The sequence below is a fragment of the Hemicordylus capensis genome, chromosome 2, assembly GCF_027244095.1.
Source record: "Hemicordylus capensis ecotype Gifberg chromosome 2, rHemCap1.1.pri, whole genome shotgun sequence".
Taxonomy (NCBI): Eukaryota; Metazoa; Chordata; class Lepidosauria; order Squamata; family Cordylidae; genus Hemicordylus; species Hemicordylus capensis.
In genome coordinates, this window is record NC_069658.1 from 94,600,770 (window position 1) to 94,625,126 (window position 24,357).

Genomic DNA, 24,357 nt, shown 5'->3' on the forward strand with positions numbered 1-24,357 from the left:
GTGGAGTTTCCTAAGTTCAGCCCTATGCAACACACAGCATTGACCTTTCCAGAGAACTGGTTGATGTTATGCTGTTTCTAGCAGTCAGCAGGCCTGTACTGTCATACTGGGTATTAATAGGCTTGTAAATGGATCCTGCTGGGTAATAATAGGCTTGCATATAGATCATGCTTCATCTTGGGAGGCCTCATCTTCCAGAGGGAATGAATGGTTCTGTGCCTTCCCATCAAGAAAGATTGGTCCAAAGGGAGGGGCAGTCCATCACTCAGCAAGGCAGCCACAAAATCAGTCTGCCACCTCAGACAACAAACCATTGTTTATGATAAGGAATAGAGATACTGTAAGGGTGTTCACAAATGGAAGGGGAGTCGTTCAGATCCACCTTTGATCTCCCAAAGTTAGCAGGAAGCAAAAGACCATCTATTTCAGCCCTGCCATCAAAAAGCTCCTCCCGCAAACCAGCTGGCAATCTAAATCACAAGGTGCCCATAGTGGGCATAATTATGTTATCCACACAAATTTGTTATTGGAATTTCTTGAAGAAGATGGCATCTTTTCAGCTTGGCTCTAGATCTCATATTTTGGTTTGGTTTTGTCCTATTATTTACACATCTGAGGCAAGAAAGTTATTCTGTTGCAACTCCTTATGTGCCCTATGGGGAAGAATTCACATGACTCAAAGGTTCTGATTAGACAGTTCAGTCTCTTTTTGGCCAGAACTCAGAGTAGCAGTGCACCAGAAAGGAGGTAGTAGTGGCAACACCTTGTTTGAGCTCACTGCATCTGTTCATCATGGGTGAATTCCAGCAGCAGCTGTTCACCCTCGTTGGGGGCATTGTTTGTCTGGTTTTCCTGGTGAAATGCATTCAGTTTTTGAAGTATTTCTTCCCACGTATTTGGAGTGCTCAGACGCAAGCTTTTCTTCAGTCAATGGGAGAATGGGCAGGTAAAATAATTTTCCTCACATTTCTCTTACTGTGGTTGGATAATGCATTGTTACTGTATTATTCAATGGCATTCTTGCTTTTATTGAAGAACAAAGTAGAAGTTCCCCTCCTTCTTTGTGTCTTATTAACAGTCTAGTTAAATTTTATAAAAGCTGAGGCTTTCTTCTTAAAGTGAGGAAAGGATTAGAGCAGCCATAGTGGCAAAGAGCCATTTGTGAATGTAAGACAAAATTTAATGTCATGTCAAATCTCCCACTTTGCAAAAATGCAGGTTGACATCCAGACTTAAGTTGCCCGAGTGCAATCAGCTCATGCAAGGAATTTGTGCTAGCTAGTTCCACCAGTTCAGAGCATGCATTCCAGAACAGAGTGTACTTGTGAAACTTATTGAAAGGTTGCCTCTATCTGTGCAACCTCTTCCTCAGCCCATACACATTACAGAGGAAGGTGACCTTCTGGAATGTGTACGTCTTTGTTCGGTGCCATAGTGCAGCACAAGCTTGGATGTCAGCCCTAGCAGCTTTTTTGCTTTGTTCAGTTATCATTCTAAGTACATCCTGTAGCCATCTTTTATTATTATTATTGTTGTTATTATTATTATTATTACATTTTATATTCCGCTCTTCCTCCAAGGAGCCCAAAGCAGTGTCCTACATTCTTAGGTTTCTTCTCACAACAACCCTGTGAAGTAGGTAAGGCTGAGAGACAAGTGACTGGCCCAGAGTCATCCAGCTAGTATCATGGCTGAATGGGGATTTGAACTCGGGTCCCCCGGTCCTAGTCCAGCACTTTAGCCACTACACCACACTGGCTCCCTTTAGTGTGTAGATGCAAAAGGGTCTGCTGTTAGAAAGGGCCTCACTCACTTGGGTGCAGTCTTCCCTTCTCCTTTTTTTAAATGAAAAAAATAATAATACAAAAAGACAATACGCTCAAAACAAAGAGTAAGGGAGTACATTATCATTATATTTTGAATGCCCAAAAGTAATAAACAGAATCCATCAGTGTACAAATGTGTCTGCCTTGACATTCCATTCTGATCTTCTAAAATGTTCATACTGTCTTCCAGTGACAATGACAGACCTAGCTATCCTCAGCATTTTAATATAAAGAGGGTATGCCACTCTACAGCTTAAAGCCAAGTGTGCTTCATAGATACCAAGTTCATTGGTGCAAAAACCTTTTCATTCTAATTCCATCTAGAGCTTTAAAGCACATGAGGAAAACTTTGCCTTGTTTGTCTCCTCAAACTGGTTCAAGTCCCCTTCTGTGCCAAAAGCTTTTGGGCCATGCAATGTTCTAGGAGGGTACAGCTGCTCCCGTTCTAGTTTATAAGCAGTCTTGCTAGCAGTCAAAGCCTTGGTCTTTCCATTGGTAATTTATTGCTTAGTGTCCCTTGTAGGCATGCATAAGAGCTTGTCCTTGTGATTAAGGTCTCTCTTTATCTTTCCCCAACTGCAGCTGCCCACCACATTCAGAATAGCTTTTTGACTTTCCTGGCTCTTGCTATACATCTCCCTAATTTTGCATTGTCGGTAATTATGTGTGTAGCAATGCTGAAGCTCCTCGTTTGTTTTTGCTGTCATTGACTTCATTGCTTAATGGTGTGCTTGTCCAATCATGTGTGCTAACTTGATTTTTCATGTACTGTACAGTATTTGTATTAGCATTTTTGTAATGATTGTTATGTTTATTGGACATGTGTTACCAATTAAAATGCATGTTATTTATTGTTCACTGGAATTCTTGCAATTAACTCTTTACAAATTTAAGAGGTTTACTGCAACTGTTGTATATGAAACTGATTTTTGTTTTGTTATATTTAGTGTTTTGCTATTTGTATTGGTTTTGCATTTGTGGTTAGATGCTTTGAGCTTCCTCCAGGAAGGAAAAGCAGGATATAAGTAATAGATAAAATGAAATTGCTGGGTAGTATTTTTTTTTCCATATTGAATTTTTATTGATTTTAACAGTCATAATATTCATTCATAACAAACATAATAAACAGAAGTGGACTTCCTGCGCATCTCTCTTCGTGAAACATCAGCTATAAAATTTACCCTTGCTATAATAATAATTCAAAACATAAATTTAAACCCTTACAAACACAATTAGTCTACCCAATCTGCATTTTTCTTTTCTTTTCTTTTTTTTGTTTTCTCTCTAAATTTCAAATCCAGCTGTAAGATCCATAGTAGGAAAATAGTTTTTTTAGATACACCAAAAATAAATTGCTGGGTAGTATTGATTTACTCAAGGTAGTATTGATTTACTCTTTTACATTTACTCAAGAGGAGTCCCAGAAAAGTCTGCAGCATTGCTCTGTAGCATATTTTCCTCTAATTGTATTCAGTAAGCTAATTCTCTGATAAGTCCATTACAGATTTTTGTTAAAAATCTATATTTTTATTAAATTTATCAACAGTTTTAAAATTTTATGTTGTTAGGATGTCAACTATCTAGAGATACAAGTTGAGATTGCGTGTGTGTGTGTATTTAAATATTCTGAAGATCAAGGAATATAAGAGCCTGAGGAAGTAGCATATTTAAAATACGGGTGGACCATGGTAGCTAAACATCCTCTGTCTTCTTGCCTTTCTCTAGTCATCACAGGAGCAAGTGATGGAATTGGAAAAGCCTATTCCTTTGAGGTAAGACAGATTGTGAGCCCTTTGGAGACAGGGATCCATCTTATTTGTTTGTTATTTCTCTGTGTAAACCACCCTGAGCCATTTTGGGAAGGGCGGTATAGAAATTGAATGAATGAATGAATGAATATTATTATCCCTAACTTGCAGGCTTGGGCAGGGGGCTGATGCTTAGATGTTCACCTGACACCCTGGGGTAAGGGGCATAGAAACTCTCAGCCTGATGATGGATTTCCGCATGGTAAAGACATCAGTAACAGGACAGGAATGATCAGCCAGAGACGGATGTCCAGGGTAGTCTCCTCATGGCAACAGCAGTGCATGTGCTCCAGTTCACAGAGAGGCAATTAGGGAATCAGTCAGTTGGCAACAAATTCCATTCAACATGGGACCTTTTATGGAGGGGGTATATAGGGTGAGGCAGGCAGGGCATGTGCCCCGGGCGCCACTTGAAGGGGGGGGGCAACATTTTTTAAAATGAAAAAAAAAATTAAAAATGGCCACCAAAAACAAAATAGCCACTATACATGCTCAAATGGCCTCTGCGAGGCCCTAGGCCATGCCAGGCCTTGCAGAGGCCAACTGAGCATGAGTGGTGGCCATTTTGTTTTCAGTAGCCATTTAAAAAAAAAAAAAAAAAATTTAAATGGCCACTGCACATGCTCAAATGGTCCCTGCAAGGTCTCAGCCTGGGACGGGCTGCAGTGGTGAATTAAGAGGCCAGTGTGGGGAGGGAGAACATTTGCAGACCCCCCACCCATGGCCTTTTGGAAGCCCCCCGAAGGGGCTACAGGTTAATTTTTTAAAATAAAATTTAATATAATATAAGTCACTGTACTATTAATATAATATAAGTCACTGTACTTATATTATTATTCAGTTTGGCACTATGTACAGAGAATCAGGGCTTGTGAATACTGAGCTGAAGCTTATGAGCTAGGATTGTATTCATTTGCTCCTTCTTTGCTTCTTGTGATAAGTGGGTTAAATGTGATGTCTTAATAATATTTCTATTAATGGTGAGTTTGTCTTTGAATCAGTGTGAAATCCATAGTATTAAGGCCCACTGGGAGTTTCTTGCTCTCTTTCTCTCATTTTAACTATCTTTCTGAAATTATTTTCAGAGTATCTGGGAAAAGTCAAATTCTCCATTTATTTTTAAAACTTATGTAATAGTAATGCTACAATGCATAGTAGAGAATTAGACAGGCACTTCTGTTTAGTTTTCCAAGTACACCTCCACATAATATTTGGGTATTTCATAAGTCCCAGCATGCTGAAATTTGTATTTTTTCAGCATTTTTTGGTCTGGCTATGTCCACTGCCATATAGTTTTTGAAATATTAAAAGATTAACGAGCTTGGCTTGTATTTTTGAACTAATATTATGGTAAAGTTATCTGAAAGATGGGTGTCAGATGTTTGGACAGGGGGCGCAATTTCAGTGCTTGCCCTAGGTGCTGTTTTCCCTAGATACGCCTCTGGAGGGGGTACTAATTTCTGAAGTTGCAGAAGTGAAGCTTCCATGGGGATCCCTAACCTCTCCCCCAAATAAAAGATATAAATATGTGAACATATAAATATGTGTTACGTGAATATTTTAAATAGTTTTCTTATTGATTATCAACTGCCCTGAGCCATTTTTGCATGGGAGGTATCTAAATGAAATACATAAATCTTGATCTTGAAGATGATAACAACCACTAATTTATTAAGAACATAAGAACAGCATGCTGAGTCAGGCCCAAGGCCCAAGGCCCATCCAGTCCAACATCCTGTTACACACAGTGGCACACCAGATGCTTCTGAGAAGCACACAGTCAAGAGGTGAGGGCATGCCCCCTCTCCTGTTCTTATTCCATTGCAACTAATATTCAGAGGCCTATAGTCACCAGACTAGGAGCCGTTTAGACCTGTCTCCATGAATTTGTCTAAGCACCTTTAAAGCCATCCAAGCTAGTGGACATCACCATATCATGTGGCAGAGAATTCCATAGATTAATTATGCACTGTGTGAAACAAGTACTTCCTTTTGTTAGTCCAACATTTCCTGGCCCTAAGTTTCATGGGATGACCCCTGGTTCTAGTGTCGTGAGAGAGGGAGAAAAATTTATCTCTGTTCACACTCTCTACTCCATTTATAATTTTATACACCTCTATCATGTCTCCCCATATTTGCTTCTTTTCCAAACTAAAAAGCCCCAGGTATTGTAGCCTTGCCTCATAAGGAAGGTGCTCCAGGCTCCTGATCATCAGGGGCGTAGCTAGGGGAGAGGGGGTCCAAGTTCACCCCTCTCCCTGGTGGCCCATTGGAGTGAGGAAGATAATGAAGAAAATAGGGAGGTGTGGGGCTGGGGGGTCCTAAGGAGCAGAGGCGTAACTAGGGAAAACGGCGCCCAGGGCAAGCACTGAAATGGCGCCCCCCCGTCCCCCCAACATACTACATTATACTTAGGTTTTTCCTCACAAGCGCCCGCCGCCGCCGCCAAGCCAGGCCACTGACTGGCTGCCAGGCGTCAGCAAAGCAATGGGGGGGGGCCGCGGGTGGCGCGGAATGGACCGCTCGTGGGGGCGGGGGCGCCGACGCGCTCCCTTGACTGCTGCAGCGCTGCTGCACTGAGCAGGAAACATTTGTATTAACAAAAATTTTTAAAAAAATTAAAAGAAAATTTTTTGTCATGGCGGCTCCCCCCACGTGACCAGAAAAGATGGCGCCCAGGGCACGTGCCCCCCCTGCCCCCCCTATAGTTACGCCTCTGCTAAGGAGCTAGTGGGGCGGGTTCTTTGAACCCTTCTGCTCAATTATAGCTACACCTCTGCTGATCATCTTTGTTGCCCTCTTCCTCTATTATTCATTTACAGAATGTCCTCAATTTTTTTAGCTATATATAAAAACTATATATAGTGTAAAAAAAACAAAAACAAAAAAACCAGGCACTGCCTGCATGCTTGCAATGTAATGAACACAATACAAAAGGAAAAGGTGGGTGGGGAGGGAAGAGAGAAAGCCCATTGGGGCATGTTCACACTTTTGCCACTAGGGGTCAGAATTTCTCAATCCATTCATTCAAGTTGCACAATTGGAAATTAGATAATTGTTTGGTCCAGCTGCCACAGGGCATTCCACAAAACTGTAGGTTTTAGGGGCAAGTGCAAGCAAGCAATTGGATAACGTACAAATAGGCATATAATGAGACTTTGTGATGTGGAGAGTAAATAATATTACATGAAACATTATTTATGATTATGCATTATTTCAGCCAAAACTGGTTCTCAACTTGGTTTACATAGCCAAAAAAAGAGAGCGTGGTTTCTGCCAAAAAGGCTCACAATCTTCAAACAAACATAGACACACAAGAGACACCAGAAGCAGCCAGTGGAGAGATGGTATGCTGGGCTGAATAGGGGATAACAATGATCTTAAAACTGAAAATGCTTCAGTCACGACAGCCTTGTACCTTTAAAAATATTAATATGGTTTAAAATTTCTTTTTGTAGCTGGCCAAATATGGATTCAATATTGTTTTGATAAGCAGAACACTTGAAAAACTGCAGAAGGTAGCCTCTGAAATAGGTAAGTCTGTTAAAATGTGAAGACTTTCCCTCTTTAGGCTTTTATCAATGGCAGATAAGTCTACTTTATGCAATCTACAAAGGCTACTCACACATTACATGATGTGTACATACAGGTGTTTGTGTCTATAATGGTATACAGTACAACTGTATGTGCATAAAAATCACAAACTGGGTACAGCATACAGACTATACATGGATTCGGCATATTAGGACTGTTCTCACGATATGAGCTTCCTGGGTTAACCCGAGCAGAGAGTTCCTGGCTGCTCCAATAGAGGGTAGCCTGCCTTTGGTACCCAGGGTGAATGATTGCCCGCAGGTAAGTGGGCTTCCCCTTGGCCTGCCACCATGTCTGGCAGCAAGTCAGGAGGAACGAGCAACTGTGTGGAGTGGGGAGGCAGCTATTAGGGATGTGCAATTTGATTCAACATCAAATCAATTCAGATCAAATCGGGGTCATTTGGGGTTCGACTTCAAATCGAATTGCCCTCAAAATAGAGGACCCGATTCGGGGTGGAGGAGAATCACCCCCAATTTGACCCCAATCTATTTGGGTGATTCAAGTGCTGCTTTTCTGGCAAGAGCTGGTCTACCAGTTGGGGTCAGCAGATAGACCAGCCCTGTGCTCCGGAGCTGCTTTGGAGGACTGGACTACCTGGGTAAACCAGTCCTTGAGGTGGATGGACACACCAAGTCCGGAGTGGAGGGCTGGTTTACCTGATGACCAGGCTTCCCTCTAAGGTGTGCATGTGCGCACATGCGCACCAACCCCTGGGCCCCCACAGCTGTTTCTGGCGGCTGCCCAACTGCCTGGCACCCCTCCGCCTCCTCCCTCCCCCAAGCCGGGCCTAGGCCTCCTCCTCCAGCCAGAAGAAAATGAAGGGAGCAGGATGGGTGGTGGCTCTCCCTCTTTGGAAGCTCTCCAAAATCTGGTGTCACTCAGCGGCAACTGCCAGCAGAGACATCTGCCTGCGGCCAGGGTGCATCCCTCCTCCCTCCCAGGGCGGCTCCCTTCCTTTCTGGCATCCGTCCAACTGCCCGGCACCCCATTTCCCCCAGCCAGGAAGGGAAGGGAAGCATTTCCCCATTTCCCCCTCTCCCTGTCCAGGTCGCTGCTCCGCTTCCAGACCGAGGAGGACAGGTAGTGGCAGCTCCCCTCCCGCGAGACCAGAGGTGGGGGACTGAGGGCAGGGGGAGGAGGAAACCAGAGGAGGGAGGAGGATGAGTGGTGGCTCCTCCCACCCACGACACCCAGAGAGCCTGGAGGTGGGGTAAAAAAAAGTTTTTTTAAAATTCCAGTTGACATAGTATGCCTGGACTTTCAAAAAACTTTTGACACAGTTCCTCATCCAAGACTCTTGAGATAACTTAGCAGTCATGGGATAAAGGGACAGGTTCATGTGTGGATTGGTAACTGGTTGAAGGACAGGAAGCAGAGGTTAACTTAGGTATTGTGGAAGAAACAAAGCTTCTCAAGTACAATTGATCACCTTCAACCAGACTTTATTTTAGTACAAAGAAATCACAGTTTAGTGGAACTGGGCCAAGTGCCAACAGCTGCCAAGCAGTTATTAGGCTCAAGGCTGAGATCGGAGTTCTCCAAACAAGCATATTTATACAAGTCAGATTTTTAGCAATACGTGCAAGCGGCTACTGACACTGCGCATATCCGACAAGCAATGAGAACTTTCATTGTTTTGCAATTGTTACAATTTGACCAACTTAGCTACTATTGAGCACAATATGCTGCTGTTTCACAAGGCAGATACATTTCTACTGCAAAGTTTTCTGTACCATTTTTTTTTCACAGCCTGGATTGAGACTTTTACCCGTGCCAGCAAAATATACCTTTCCACTGACATTCCAGCCTTTAGTTCTGTCATTCTCCATTTTTATTTACTTGCCAATACACTTTACGGAGATGGGCTGGGGCTGGGGGGTTCTAATTCTACAACAGTTTAAAGGACAGTTCTCTAAATGGAGGGAAGTAAGAAGTGGGGTCCCACAGGAATCTGTACTGGGAGTGGTGCTTTTAGATTTATTCATAAAAAAAGTTGGGGTAAGCAGCAAGGTGGCCAAATCTGCAGATTTGGACACCAAACTATTTAGGGTAATGAAATCCAAAATAGATTGTGAGGAGTTCCAAAAGGATCTCGCCAAACTGGGTGAATGGGCAACAAAATGCCAAACGTGTTCCATTGCAGTTCGCTCCAGCTTCACTTATACGCTGATAAGGGTCTGAGCTGTCAGTGAAAATATAAGGAGAGGAATCTTTGGGTTGTTGTGGACAGCTGGTTGAAAGTGTTGACTCAATGTGTGACAGCTGTGAAAAAGGCCAATTCTATGTTTGGAATCATAAGGAAGGGGATTGAAAATAAAACTGCTGCTAATATTATACAAAACTATGGTGCAGTCACATTTTGAGTACTTGGTACAGTTCTAATCACCATATCTTAAGAAGGGTATTGTAGAAAAGGTTCAGAAGAGGGCAACCAAGATGATCATGGGCTTAGAGCACCTTCCTTCAGGCTACAACAACTGGGGCTTTTTAGTTTAGAAAAAAAGACAACTACGGGGAGTCATGCTAGAGGTCTATAAATTCATGTGTGGTGTGGAGAAAGATGACAGAGAGAAATTTTTCTCCCTCTCACATAACTCTAGATTTCCATGAAATTGGTTGCCATGAAATTTAGGACCAACAAAGTACTTTTCCACACAACAAATAATCAATTTGTGAAATTCTCTGCCACAAGATATGGTGACAGCCAACAACCTGGATAGCTTTAAGATGGGTTTGGATAATTTCATGGAGGAGAGGTCTATCAATGGCTACTAGTCTGAGGGCCATAGGCCACCTCCAGTCTCAGAGGCAGGATGCCTCTGAGTACCAGTTGTAGGGGAGTAACAGCAGGAAAGAGGGCATGCCCTCAACTCCTGCCCGTAGGCTCCCAGTGGCCAACAGGATGCTGGACTAGATGGGCCTTGGGCCTGATCTAGCAGGGCTGTTCTTATGTTCTTATCATCAATTCACCCCCATATAGAGGAAAAATGACATTCCTTTGATTTTATATTATTTTTCTTCTCCATTGAAGGAACAGGCAGACCTTTTAAAAGGGATTAAAAGGACTTCACACCTTTTAATCCCTTAATGGCTAGAAGGGAAAGGGAGATATTCTTTCTAATCACAAAACCAGAAAAATTCAAAGCATTTTCATTTTTACTAACTGCGTGCTTCTGCAATGGGGAGGACACAAATTAATATAAAAATTAAAAGGAGTGCTCTTTCTCTTCCACATGGGGGATGTAATGATTATCCTAGGGAGGGCTTCCGATCCAGAAATATTTGTAAAGTTCTGCTTGAAATAAGCCACTTTCAGACCTTTTTCCTATTTTAATTCCCCTCCCCAAATCAGAGGAGTTACCGATGGCCTTGAAAAAAATAATGCAATGTGGATTTCATGTGTGCCAGATTTCAAGGGGGAGCAAAAGGGGCATGCTGTTACTGCTTTCCATGAAGACAAAGGCCAGATTCCTCCACAGGGAGGTGCAACAATGGTGTTGGGGTCAGGGTGTCCCCAACAAAATCCTATTCCATTTTCCAAATTTTGAAGTAATTCTGAAAGTCACTTTGATATTTCAGAATTAATTCCAACTTTACTGATCCAATTTAAAAAAAAAGATTCCTGGTTTTTACTGATTTGGGGAAATTTCAGATAAAATCTGAATTTTTGAATGTGAATCGCTCTAGGGACCAGATCATTGAAGGGGGCTCTGCTCCATGTGCCAAGAAAGGTGGTGGTGGGGCTTGGTGGTTGTGCAAGTGGGACAGGACCTCCTTGGTCATTGCTCTCAGGCTTTGGAATGCTCTTTCAGTAAGCTTCTGCTCCTCAGTTTCCATTACGGTTTTTGGAAGGGCTTTTTACGCAGACTTTTAGATAACACTGCTCTTTCCCTGCTGCTGCTCTGCATTCTGTGTTTCATGTTTAACTTTTAAATTGATTTGTATTTTTTAATATTTAAATTTATTATTTGTATCATTTTAATGGACAAATTGATTTGTATTTTTAAAAACTATATTGTAAACCACTTTGAAATTGTTGTAAGGAACGGCAATATACAAATTTAACAATAAATGAAATTTACTAGGAGAAATGCAGTGGATGCCCCTTTTGTACAGAAGGTAATTTTAGACTCTACAACTTAACTGTGCAGCACTGCTGCCCCCCACTCAGTGGGATGCATAGCAGAAAAACTGCCTGTGTTTTTTCACCTTTGATAGGGTTAGGGTTAGGTTAAGAAGAGGCTCTCCATCTTTACTCTGCCAATCATCCACTAGCACTGTTGGGGGGCCATGAAAAGCATGGGGGCCATCTTGATGTATGAGTGGGAGCTTCCTCACCTGGCATGCAAGAAAGACAAAATGCCTCAACATGAGAAGCTCCCTCTCTGTGGAGGCCCCTACACCTACCAATCCTCACATTATGCGGAACTGGATGCAAACTTGGCAGTGGGTGGCACACGCAGCAGGCATGCTTTGCCCTCCCTCCACCAGACAGATGCCCAAGACAGTCCAAATTGTCAAATTTTAATTATATAATTATAATTGTGGATTATAGCAAATTGTACTCCCATTGCTGTATCCCACCAAGAAAGCACACAGGGACATACCTCATCTATGTAATGCGCTCTGTGTGGGGCCGCCTTTGTACGTAGTCTGGAAACTGTAGTTGGTACAGAATGTGGCAGCCAGGTTGGGCCAGGTTGGGCCAGATTGGTCTCCAGGTCATCTCAAAGAGATCATATCACATTACTCCTATATTAAAATAATTACACTGGCTACCAATACGTTTCTGGGCAAAATACAAGGTGCTGGCTATAACCTATAAAGCCCTAGACAGCTTAGGCCCAGGGTATTTAAGAGAACATCTGCTTCACCCATTGAGATCATCTGGAGAGGTTTGTCTGAAGTTACCACCAGCTTGTCTTGTGCCTACACAGGGACGGGCCTTCTCTGTTGCCACCCTGAGACTCTGGAATGCACTCCCTGCTGAAATGAGAGCCTCCCCATTTCTGAGAACTTTAAACAAGTCTCTAAAGACACATATATTCACCCAAGGTTTTGCACTAGACATGTGGTCTTAAATGGTTTTAAGGTTTTAATTTCTGTTTTAATTTGTTTTATGTTGCTGTAAAGTGGGAAGTAATAATTTCTGACTTAATGCAATAATTTCTGTTTAATAATTATAATTTCTGTTTTAATTTGTTTTATGTTGCTGTAAAGTGGGGATGCAGCTTGCCTAGGGAGCAGGAGGCTGTTAGTTCAAATCCCCGCCGGTATGCTTCCCAGACTGTGCCTAGTAAATATATTTTTGTAGTCATCTGTTATCGGGCAGCAGCAATATAGGAAGGTGTTGGAGGCGGATGCTCACTTCAGTGACGATGACAAAGGCATAATTTCAGACTGCGTGGGAGGAAGGCAATGGTAGACTCCTCCTGTACTCTGCCAAGAAACCCACATGGCTCTGGTTGCCAGGAGCTGACACTGACTTGAAGGCACAATCTTTGCTTTCCTCTGTTGCTATAAACCACTCAGAGATGGAAGCTTGGGGTGGTGTGTGAATGAATACATAAAATAAATAATCTATATCAAACAGAGCCATAACAAACAGATGAGAAATGAAGGCCTTTCCGAACTAACTGGCAAATTGTGAATTAAGGAGTCATTGGGGCAGACAACAGTCACCCAAGAGTCCTTAAAGAACTAAAATGTGGAAGTCCTGAACTTTGGAGGGAAATATGCTGCTTGAAAAGATTGAAGGGTAAGAACTCGTTTTTTAAAAAGAGAAGAGCAGAGAGAGAGAGATCTGAGAAATTATAGAGCTTAACCTTCCCCCTAAATAAATTGAAACGAAGCATGACGGAACAATTGGAAGAACAAACCTTACTAAGGAATAATCAGCATGGCTTGTGCCATCTTTTGCCTCTTTAGAAAGCACAATTAAAAGAACAATTGGCATGGCTGCTGCTAAAGGAAATCAAATAGGAGCCAGCGTGGTGTAGTGGTTAGAGTGCTGGACTAGGACTAGGGAGACCAGAGTTCAAATCTCCATTCAGCCATGAGACTTGCTGGGTGACTCTGGGCCAATCGCTTCTCTCCCAGCCTAACCTACTTCACAGGGGTGTTGTGAGGAGAAACATAAGTATGTAGTACACCGCTCTGGGCTCCTTGGAGGAAGAGCGGGATATAAAATGTAAATAAATAAATAATAAATAAATAATATTCCCGAAGTTCTTTGTGTCAGCAAGCACCAGGCCTGTAGCCAGCCCCAAAATACCGTGGTTTTGGGGTGGGGTGGGGTGGGGGGGGATTGCAGAAGTCAGGGGAGGCAGGTTATAAAATGTTCAGTGAAAACAGTCAGTGAGGCTGGGGAAGAAAGGGAATGTTTTGGTGTGGCAGGTACACACCATGCCACCAGCTGGCTATGGGCCTGGCAAGCACATAGATAGGAGTAATCTAATTATTATTTGTTTGGTCTTCCAAAAAGCTCTTGACAAAAGAAACTTAGCAGATAGCGCATAAGAAGGTGGAAGGGATCCTCTTAGGAATTCCTAACTGAATGGAAAACAAGACGGAGGTGAACAGTTTTTGCCATCAAATGGAGATGAATAGTGGGATAAAGGTTCTGTTTTGAAAAATCATGGTGCCTCCCCTTCAAACCAGGGATGGGTGATGGGGAGAGGCTCCAGATCTCCACCTGAAGGTGTGGGCTATCTCTACGTGTGTAGAATTAAGTACAAACACCCCTTTATATAGAGCCCCTGGTGGCGCAGTGGTAAAACTGCCACCCTGTAACCAGAAGGTTACAAGTTCGATCTTGACCAAGGGCTCAAGGTTGACTCAGCCTTCCATCCTTCCGAGGTCCCCTGGTGGCACAGTGGTAAAACTGCCACCCTGTAACCAGAAGGTTACAAGTTCGATCCTGACCAGGGGCTCAAGGTTGACTCAGCCTTCCATCCTTCCGAGGTCGGTAAAATGAGTACCCAGAATGTTGGGGGCAATATGCTAAAAATCATTGTAAACCGCTTAGAGAGCTCCGGCTATAGAGCGGTATATAACTGTAAGTGCTATTGCTATTGCTATATATTCTTGCACCTTTCCATTTGTGCCACCTATTCTCTCTCACAAGATTACCTAAGATGTTGCTTGCATCCATGTAGTAGAGCATTCCTGTGTGAGCAGCAGACTACATTGCTAGAGAACACAGAAATGGTTTTTGTTTTTGTTTTTCAAATGCAGAGCAGACCACCGGGAGAAAAGTGAAAATCATACAAGCTGACTTCACCCAAAGGGACATATACCATAAGATTGAACAGAGTCTTCAGGGATTAGAAATTGGGATTTTGGGTAAGTCCTCCAAAAGTGCTTTTCAAGAGTGCATTTCAGGTTGCAGTAAGAAATATATTGGTTGACATCCTGCCTACTGTTGCACTAGCACAGACATATTGCGCTAGCGTATGGATGTGGCATAAGGTAGTTTGGCAAAGATGGGAACTGCTATCCCAGACGCCTGTTGTGCTGATGCAAGATGTTGCACATCCTGTTTCGTGACTTTGGTTGCACAAGTGCCGGGCAATTGCTGTCACCTGTATAACTTGCCATAGCACTGCAACTTGTTTTGTTTTCTTTTTACATTAATAGCCTGCTCTTCCTTTGAGGAGCCCAGAGCATTGTGCATGGTTTATGTTTACCCTTAGAGCAACCCAGTGAGGTTGGTTAGACTGAGAAATAAGTGACTGACCGAGAGTCACCCAATGTGAATTTCTTGGCTCAGCAGGGATTTGAATTTAGGTCTTACCAGCCTTAGTCCAATGCCCTAAACCAGGGTTTCTTAACCTTGGGCCCCCAGATGTTGGACTACAACTCCCAGAATTCCCAGCCACAAAGGCCATGTCTGGGGATTCTGGGAATTGTATTCCAACAACAACTGGGGGCCCAAGGTTAAGAAACTCTGCTCTAAAACTACACCACGCTGGCTCTTCCTAAACTTCTTAGGTACATGCAACACTAGTCTTGCTGCAAGTCAGTACTTCTATGTATAGAACAGGAAGCCATTAAAAATGAACTATCTTAACTATGCCATACAGTGTTTGGAGATGTAAACTGTGGTGAATTTATGACTGAAAATTTTGAAAAGTTAAAATAAAGAGAGAGAGAAAAGGTTTTGAAATTTTCACCTATTGTTTGTTTGATTGATTTCTATACCACCCTTCCCAAAGTGGCCCAGGGCAGTTGTTCAAAGCAAACAGCTGATTACAACTCTTACAAGTATGTTTTAGGTTATGCCCCTGCTAACTGAGCAAAAGGGTGATTCTCTTATATTTAGCAGGGGGAGAGCAACTGGCCCTATCCAGCTCCAGCACAGCATCCCTCCAGTGATACCTCCTGTTGCTGGTATCTGCCTTATGTTTCTTTTAGATTGTGAGCCCTTTGGGGAGAGGGGACCATTTTATTTATGTATTTTTCTTTGCAAACCGCTTTGTGAACTTTGGTTGAAGAATGGTATATAAATGTAGTAGTAGTAGGAAGAGGAGGAGGAGGAGGAGGTTAGGGATCACCAATGACTTTTGCCAATGGCTTTCTTGTTTTTCCATAACTACTCTAAAAAAAACTTGGAAATCAGTTGCCCAAAATGAATCTAGGCTCTGATAGCAGCAGCAGATGGCAGCCACTGGATAAATAATGCAGCTGCCTGGCCTCAAATACCCAGGTCCAATCCGAGGCGGATGTGCTTATGGCATGCTTCAGAAAACAGGGCTCCCCAACTCAAACTGGCATACAAGTGGACTCTGCACAAGACTAAGGTCATGCTGGACTTCCAGATGAAAGTCCAATCTAAGTTACCTCAACAAAGAATTGTGAAAGAAATGACCACCATCAAATTGGCCTTCATCAGCCGTACGTTAGCTGATCTGGGACTAGTTCTGGCTTTAAAAGGGGATTGGGCAACTTCATGGAGGACATGCCTGTCAATGGCTACTAGTCTTGATGGCTGTAAGCTGTTTCCATTTCCAGAAGCAGGATGCCTCTGATCACCAGTTGCAGGGGAGAGACAACAGAAGAGGGAGCATGCCTTCATCTCTTCCTTGTGATATTCTCAGAGGCAACTGGTGGGCCACTGTGGAAAACAGGTTGCTGGACTAGATAGGCCTTGGGCCTGCCCTGATCCAGGAAGGTTTACCTTGTGTTCTTATGTGGTGTTCTTTAAACACCCTCACTCTTTTTAGTGAGCTCAATTGCTGCTATACCTTCTAAAATAAAATACCATTTACTTACTTCCTTTGATTAGTTAACAATGTTGGGATGCTTCCTACTCCTATTCCATGCCGTTTTCTTAATGCACCAGACAATGATGAGGTAAGGATGATTCTAAGGTGAGTGTGTGGTCTAGAGAAAGGAACTGTGGAGGCCTACACTTGCTTATGGAACACAGATTCATCTTTTGTTAAGTGAACAAAAGTTAAATGAGTCTTTTGAATAGGGGGTATTCAATTTATTGGTGTCTGAATATATTTTGGTTAAGTTTCATTGGATCAGAATCCACCAAGTTAGTGTCCTAAGTATGCTTAGTCAGTCCAGTTCGTTCACTTTTTATGTCTCTGAAAATCATAATCCAAAAATGTTTTTAAAATAATCTCTCTGAATTCCTCAGAAAAATTGGTAAATATGAAGAAAGATAAAGGAATGAAGTAAAACATACTTATAATGCCCAACTTTATGATGGCTAAGCATTTCTCCAGGACATGCATCGCTTGTAAAGGGTTGCATATTGGAGCAAAAAACCCCAAATTTCACATATATGCTGATGGGGTCAGAGCTGTCAGTGGCTGACTAGGAGAGGGATCTTGGGGTCATAGTGGACAGTTCACTGAAAGTGTCAACTCATTGTGTGACTACTGTGAAAAAGGCCAATTCCATACTTTGAATCATTATGAAGGAGTTTGAAAACAAAACTGATAATATTATAATGCCCTTATACAAAACTATGGTGCAGCCACATTTGGAGTACTGTGTGCAGTTCTGGTCCCCATATCCTAAGAAGGGCATTATAGACCTGGAAAAAGTGCAGAAGAGGGCAACCAAGATGATCAGGGACTTTATGAGGCAAGGCTACAACACCTGGGGCTTTTTAATTTAGAAAAAAATGACTGTAGGGACACAGGATAGGGGTCTATAAAATCATGCATAGTGTGGAGAAAGTGGATAGAGAGAATTTTCTCTCTCTCTCACATAACACTAGAACCAGGAGTCATCCCATGAAACTGAATTTAAGACCAAAAAATGGAAGTAGTTTCTCACACAACATACAATCAACCTATGGAATTCTGTGCCACAAGATATGGTGACAGCCAACAGCCTGGATGGGTTTAAGAGGGGTTTAGATAAATTCATGGAGGGCAGGTCTATCAATAGCTACTATTCTAAGGGCTATAGGCCACATCCAGTCTTAGAGGCAAGATGCCTCTAAATACCAGTTGCAAGGGAGTAGCAGTAGGAGAAAGGGCATGCCCTCAGCTCTTGCCTGTGGGCTTCAAAGAGGCATCTGATGGGCCACTGTGTGAAGCAGGATGCTGGACAAGATGGTCCTTGGGCCTGATGATGGGCTTATGACACAGGAAAAGCAAGCTTAATAATATTTCCCCCCCCGTGTACTTGTGCAACAATAACTTCATGCTAGTAGGGGCGGAGCCACCATTGGGCGAACAGGTTCAAAGAACCCAGGGCCGCCACCAATCAGACACCCCCAATGTGTCTAACGTCAGATGTGGGGGGTGTTATTTTGGTTCCAAAAAGGTCTGACGTCAGACATGGGGGGCGTTATTTCGGAGCTGAAATCGGCCTGCGCTGCATTGGCAGCGCAGCCGGAGTGACTATCCCTGCCTTAAAGACAGAGAGAACCGCTCCTGGTCTTGCTGCCAACGCAGCGGGGCCAATCAATCTCCCTCCCAAATGGGGCTGTGCGGCCCCGTTTAGGAGAGAGATCGGCATGTGCTGCATTGGCAGTGTGGCCAGAACGGCTTTCCCTGCCTTTAAGGCAGGGAGAGTTGCTCCAGCCCACACTGACCAATGGAGTGCAGGCCGATCTCCCTTCCAAACGTGGCCACGCAGCCCCATTTGGGAGGGAGATCGATTGGCCCTGCTGCGTTGGCAGCAAGACCAGGAGCAGCTCTCCCTGTCTTTAAGGCCCCGTTTAGGAGGGAGACCACATCTCCCGTGTCCGGCTAGCTGGGCTCCTGCATCTGACATCAGATGTGGGGGGCGGGGCCAGGGGGCTGCAGCCTACAACGACCACCAGCCTCCCTACACTGCTGCATGCTAGATCAATGGGAAGTCCCACCTACTGTAATGAAACGCTAACTCCAAACCACACTATGCAGTCTCATTGGGGATGGGCCCGGAGTCGGGAAGCTTCCCTCTAGAATGGAAACACTTTCCATTCTTACTGTCACCTGAAGATTTTTTAAAATATAATTTTCTGATGGTGGTCTTGTGCAAGAACACCAGTCCACTGGAGCAACTGGAATCCACCACCTTGAATTACATTACAATCTATGCCCTTGAGCCACCCCTCTGTGTCCCTATACCTGTTCCAAATTTGGTTCAGATCGGTTAGACAGTCCACAAGTTAGCCCACTTGCGTCTCAAACATACATGTGTCTGCCTTCTTGAATTGGGGTGGATGACATCATCACAAACTATGCCATTGAGGTGTCCCTATGTGTCACTCACTACAACAGTATCAAATTTGGTTCAAATTGGTTAGACGATCCACATTAGCCCACTTGCGCCTTAAACGTTCACATGTCTGCCATCTTGAATCGGGGTGGATTACATCATTACAAATTACATTTAAGGAGGGTAAGCTTATGAGATCACTTGGCATTTTGTGTGTGTGTTTGTGTGTCCCCATGTGTTCCCCACTATCAACTTTGGAATGCCTGGACCAATATGAACCAAATTGGGTACAGTTGTAGGGACATATAGGGACACCTCAACGGTGTAGTTTGTGATGATGTCATCCACCCCAATTCAAGGTGGAGGATGTGTGAACATTTGAGATGCAAATGGGCTAACTTGTGAAGTGCCTAACCAATCTGGACCAAATTTAGTCCAGTTGCAGGGATAGTGAAAGGAAATTAACTAATTGTTTTATTACGTTGGAGTTGACCTGATCCCTTAAGCTGGTACAGGAGCCTTCTCTTGACACAGTCAAGGCAGCAACTGGAGAGAGAAAATTAAACGGATTGTCTTTGATGATACAGTCAACTTTTCAGGGCTAGCCTAATAATGCTGTGAGGCAGCTGCCTCAGGCAGAGTTTGGCAAATGTGGTGGGAGGTGCCCACCCTCTGCACCTGCCCCCACCAACTGCTCCTCCTCTGGGTCTGGCTGAGTTCATCCCACTCTCTCTGTCTTTTGTAAAGACAAGTGGTGGGGAAATTATTGGCGGAAAGTGTGGACTCCACTCCTCTTGTGAGGATGAGAATGCAGCTTACCAGGCAGCTTAAAAGGTCATTGTGTAAGCACAAAGGTGACTGCTTGTTTGTTGCCAGAGGCTGAAAAAAGAAATAGCATTCATATTAAGTGGCTAAATTATGTGTGTCTAAAACAGAATTAGACATATGTTAGTGTCTAACTTAATAATTGTTTGATAGGCTTAATAGGTAGTTTATAATGGGTTTTCTACACCTGAGGTCAAGAAAGAAGGCCTACTCACTCACACAACTCAAATGGCAACATGTTTTTCATCCTTAAGTGTTTGTTTGTTTGTTTGTTTGTTTATCTATTTATTTAACGTATTTTTATACTGACCAAAACTTACATCTCTGGGTGGTTTACAACAAAAACAGAAAAGTTAAAACATCAGTTAAAACAGATAAATGACAATAAAACAGATAAATGACAACAAAGAAATGAAAACATAGGTTAAAATAAATGACAGCAAAAAGTTAAAACATTACAACAATTGAAAACCTTAAAACAATATTTTAAAACAAAGTTAAAAATATCAAAACAGTATTTAATTAAAAGTCTGGGTGAACAAATGTGTCTCTAAAGATTTTTTTTAAAATAGTCAGAGCTGGGGAGGCTCTTATTTCAGTAGGGAGCATGTTCCAAAGCATTGTGTCAGCAACGGAGAAGGCCCATCCCTGAGTAGCCACCAGACAAGCTGGTGGCAACTGCAGACAGACCTCTCCTGATGATCTCAATAGGTGGTAGGGTTCATGACGAAGAAGACATACTTCTCTTAAATACCCAGGGTCCAAGCCATTTAGGGTTCTATAGGTTATAACCAGCACCCTGTATTTTGCCCAGAAACTTATTGGCAGTCAGTGTAGCTCTTTCAATACAGGAATAATATGGTCTCTCCAAGATGACCCAGAGACCAACCTGGCGGCTGCATTTTCAACCAGCTGTTATTTCTGGACTACATACAAAGGCAGCCCCATATAGAGCGCATTACAGTAATCCAGTCTGGAGGTTACCAGCAGATGTATTACTATCCTGAGCTCATTTATTTCAAGAAACAGACGCAGCTGGCGTATCAGCCGAAGCTGATAAAAGGCACCTCTGGCCACCACCTCAACCTGCCACACTAGGGAGAGGCTTGGATCCAGACACACTCCAAGACTGCGCACCTGTTCCTTCTGGGGAAGTGTGACCCCATCCAGAAGAGGCAGATCAAACTCATCTCCTGAGTTTCGACCCCACACAATAAGTACCTCCATCTTAGCTGGATTCAGTCTCAGTTTGTTATCCCTCATCCAGCCCATCACTGCCTCCAGGCAGACATTTAGGGAGGTTATTCCTTCTCCCGATGAGGCTGACATCATTTGGGTGTCATCAGCATACTGGTAGCACCTGCACCAAATCTCCAAATCTCTTGTTTCCTTTTAGAAACTGTCACACTAAATCTTCTGATTAATGCATAAAAGAATCCCAAGTGAAAGCTCTCAGTTAAAATATATAAATAGCTTAGATCATGGGATACTACAATTTAATCAAATATGGATGTAAAATAATACCATTTCATTAATATCAAAATATTGATCCCAACTCAGGGGCGGAGCCACCATTGAACGGATGGGTTAAAAGAACCCAGGCAGCCGCCTCTCAGGGGCCGCACCTGGTGCCCCAGACATGCTCCCTGCATCTGATGCCTTTTTTGAGCTAAAAATCGACCAAAATTTTAGGTGTTTTGAGCTAAAAATCAGCCAGTGCTGCCTTTGCAGAATGGCTGGGTCAACTCGCCCTCCCTTTAAAGGGCAGGGAGAGTTGCTCAGGCCATGCTGCGAATGCAGCACTGGCCGGTTTAACTCCCAAACTGGGCCACATGGCCCCATTTGAGAGTCAAACCACGCCCCTGCATCTGGCATTTAGCCACGCCCCTGAGATCAGATGTGGGGGGCGTGGCTAAATGCTCCCTGCATCTGATGTCAGGTGCAGAGGGTGAGGCTAGGGGGGCCGCGGTAGCAGAACTCAGGCCATTGCTGGCCTCCCTCCACCCCTGTCCCTAACAACTAAAAGTATTATCTAATATTTATGAATTAAAAACCTACATTAAAAGCATGCATAGATACATAAACAAAAAAGTTCCAAACATTGTATTTTGGGGTGTGTCCCAATCCATTTAGTTGAAATCCACAAATCTTCTGAACAACTCATCTTCACCAAGTAAGCCAAACTCCCATGTAATCTATTTATTATTATTCCCAACAGGATGTCATCAACTGCAACAACATTTCTCTCATCAAGGTAAGTATCCACCCAAGTTTTGTGTCTGTGAAAAGAAAGATTTTTCTTGTGTGTGAAGGATTCCACAAAGTATTCTTCTTAGAAAATAAATCATTTGACCACAACTGAGTTATCCACTCATTGAAAATGTACAGGAGGACATCTTTCACACTGGATTGCCGTGACTGATGTTCACTTTACAGATATTTGTTACGGACCCATGTTGCGTGCCTGCCAAAACCAAAACCAAAACCAAAACCTTGTTGCTTTTGAAGTGAACACATATCTTTTTGTTTAACTTGTCTGGCCATGGAGAGAAAATATCTGAGTGCTCTCGGTCAAGGATTCCTTCACTGAGAACTCTCCAGATGCCCTTAGAAAAGTGAATGAGGGAGGTGCTGGTATAGACCCACCAGAAGCCACTTGGACACACAAAATGGACACACAATGGACACACACAACCACTGCAGCTCTCTTGAACCTAGTCCAAACTCCAGGGTCTGCTTACCATCTTCTACTCCAGCCTTTCAGCCACACTTGCTTGCTTCTCAGGCCTTCTGGCTCTTCTTCCATGCCAGCTTTTCTGGTCTTCCTTGCCTTGCCTTGCCTTTACTTACTTAGGTCTGAGTAAACACATTTAGTAAACATGTGCTGTGCATGTTGTTCATTTTGAGAGGAAAGCGAAAGAAATATTTTAAAAACTGAATATACAGTCTCTTCAGTGCCATTTCTACATTCACTTGGCATATGTGGGAAATGCAAAGAAAAAAGAGGCGAGGGAGGCAGGTTAGTGTAATGTGGGGGAATTGCCACATTACTTATTGCCATCCCTGACTTGAATCCATTGGCTACTTTTTTGTTCACATATTATGGGAGAGTCCAGAGTCCAGAAAAAGAACAAGAAGAACACAGTCCACATTCTAAGCAGAGATGATAGATTTCTAGCACATTCACACGTCGCTGGATACAAATATAAGAAATTCTTTGCTGGACTTTCCTAGGTTCTTAAATGGTAGGCAGCCAGCTGACCAGATGTACCTAGGACGTTCATGAAGAGAACACAGTGGAGAAAGCAATTCTTGCTTTTCAAGCATTAAGAATATTTATATACCACATTTCAACAACCAAGTTCTCAAAGTGGTTTATACAGCAAGTTATAAGAAAATGGTTTCCTATCCCAAAGGGGCTCACAAGCGAAAAATAAACACAAGGTAGGCCATAGCAACAGCCATTGGCGTAAGATTTTCACCACCCCCCACCCAGATTTCCAGGTATTTACCAGATGTTAAGTGTGTTCCGCAGTGCCCGGTTAGCCTATTAGCTTGCCCAGATTTCCAGCTTTCATTTTTTAAAAAAGGCTATGCTCTAGCCCTTGTAGAAATGGAGTTAAGGACCAAACCCTTCAGTCACTTTTCTGTTCAACCACTGGACTTAGAGAAAGGCAGGTGAAGCACCGGAGGCTGGCTGGGAGAGGTTCGAAATAAGTAATCTCCCTAAGAAATTTTGCCTTTGTTTTTTGTCAGCAGGGAATCTCTATAGGGCAGCTGAGAGGATCGCTTGATTTTGATGTAAATCACTGCCTACCTGTGTATTGTAATGTTTAACATTTTTTTAAGCTTTATAGTGCAATGCATTTTGTGCATGACTACTTAGGAGTAAGTACCATTGGTTTCAATCAGATTTTTTCCCAAGTTAGTGTGTGTAAGATTGCAGCCTTAACTGAAAAGCTCAGTGGATTTTTTGTTCTATTGCTGTTATTAATACCTCAAACTTAAAGTTAAAACAGTTAAAATAAATAACAGAAAACTTAAATTTTAAAACAACATTTTAAAACAATGTCAAAACTGTTAAATCAATATTTAATTAAAAGCCTGGGCAAATAGATGTTTCTTTAAATACTTTTTAAAAGTTGTCAGAGATGGGGAGGCTGTTAGATATTATGTTGGTTTTGTGGGTTTTTAAATTTTGCTTTAATCCACCATGCCCCCTGCTCTTTTCCAGCCTATACAAGTATCCTAAATCAAAAGGAGTCATTTTGGTATTACATTTTATGTACTTATCTCAGGATATACATGGTGACCGTGACAAAGCCCAGGCATGGAAGATGTCATCCCTATCACTAGTTTTGTAGGGTCAATTGTAGAATTTAGTGGTGATGAAAATGCACTCAGCACTGCTTCTCAGCGTGAGCTTTGATTTGGTATCTTCACCAATATTATCTGGTACCTTCACCTTCACACACAAACATAGCATATTTAAATTAGCATATTTAAACCAATAAATAGCATATTTATTCACCAATAAAAATCATATTCAGATATTGAGAAATGGAGTGGGGTGGTTGTCTACAGTTGGTGAGGAATCCATGGCATCTCTAAAGGTAAAGTGTGCCATT

General features: G+C 42.8%; 1 protein-coding gene across 4 annotated transcripts in view; it reads left to right on the forward strand.

The window, feature by feature from the left end:
- Positions 1-715: 715 nt before the first annotated feature.
- HSD17B3 (hydroxysteroid 17-beta dehydrogenase 3) overlaps positions 716-24,357 on the forward strand; it is a 40,331-nt gene continuing 16,689 nt past the window's right edge. For all 4 annotated transcript variants that reach the window (XM_053294957.1, XM_053294960.1, XM_053294958.1 and 1 more), the window contains exons 1-6: positions 716-946; positions 3,552-3,598; positions 7,093-7,168; positions 14,468-14,575; positions 16,518-16,585; positions 21,948-21,983. In XM_053294957.1, the coding sequence (XP_053150932.1) occupies positions 793-946; positions 3,552-3,598; positions 7,093-7,168; positions 14,468-14,575; positions 16,518-16,585; positions 21,948-21,983 (489 nt within the window). In that variant the 5' untranslated portion in view covers positions 716-792. The remainder of the gene's footprint in view (positions 947-3,551; positions 3,599-7,092; positions 7,169-14,467; positions 14,576-16,517; positions 16,586-21,947; positions 21,984-24,357) is intronic.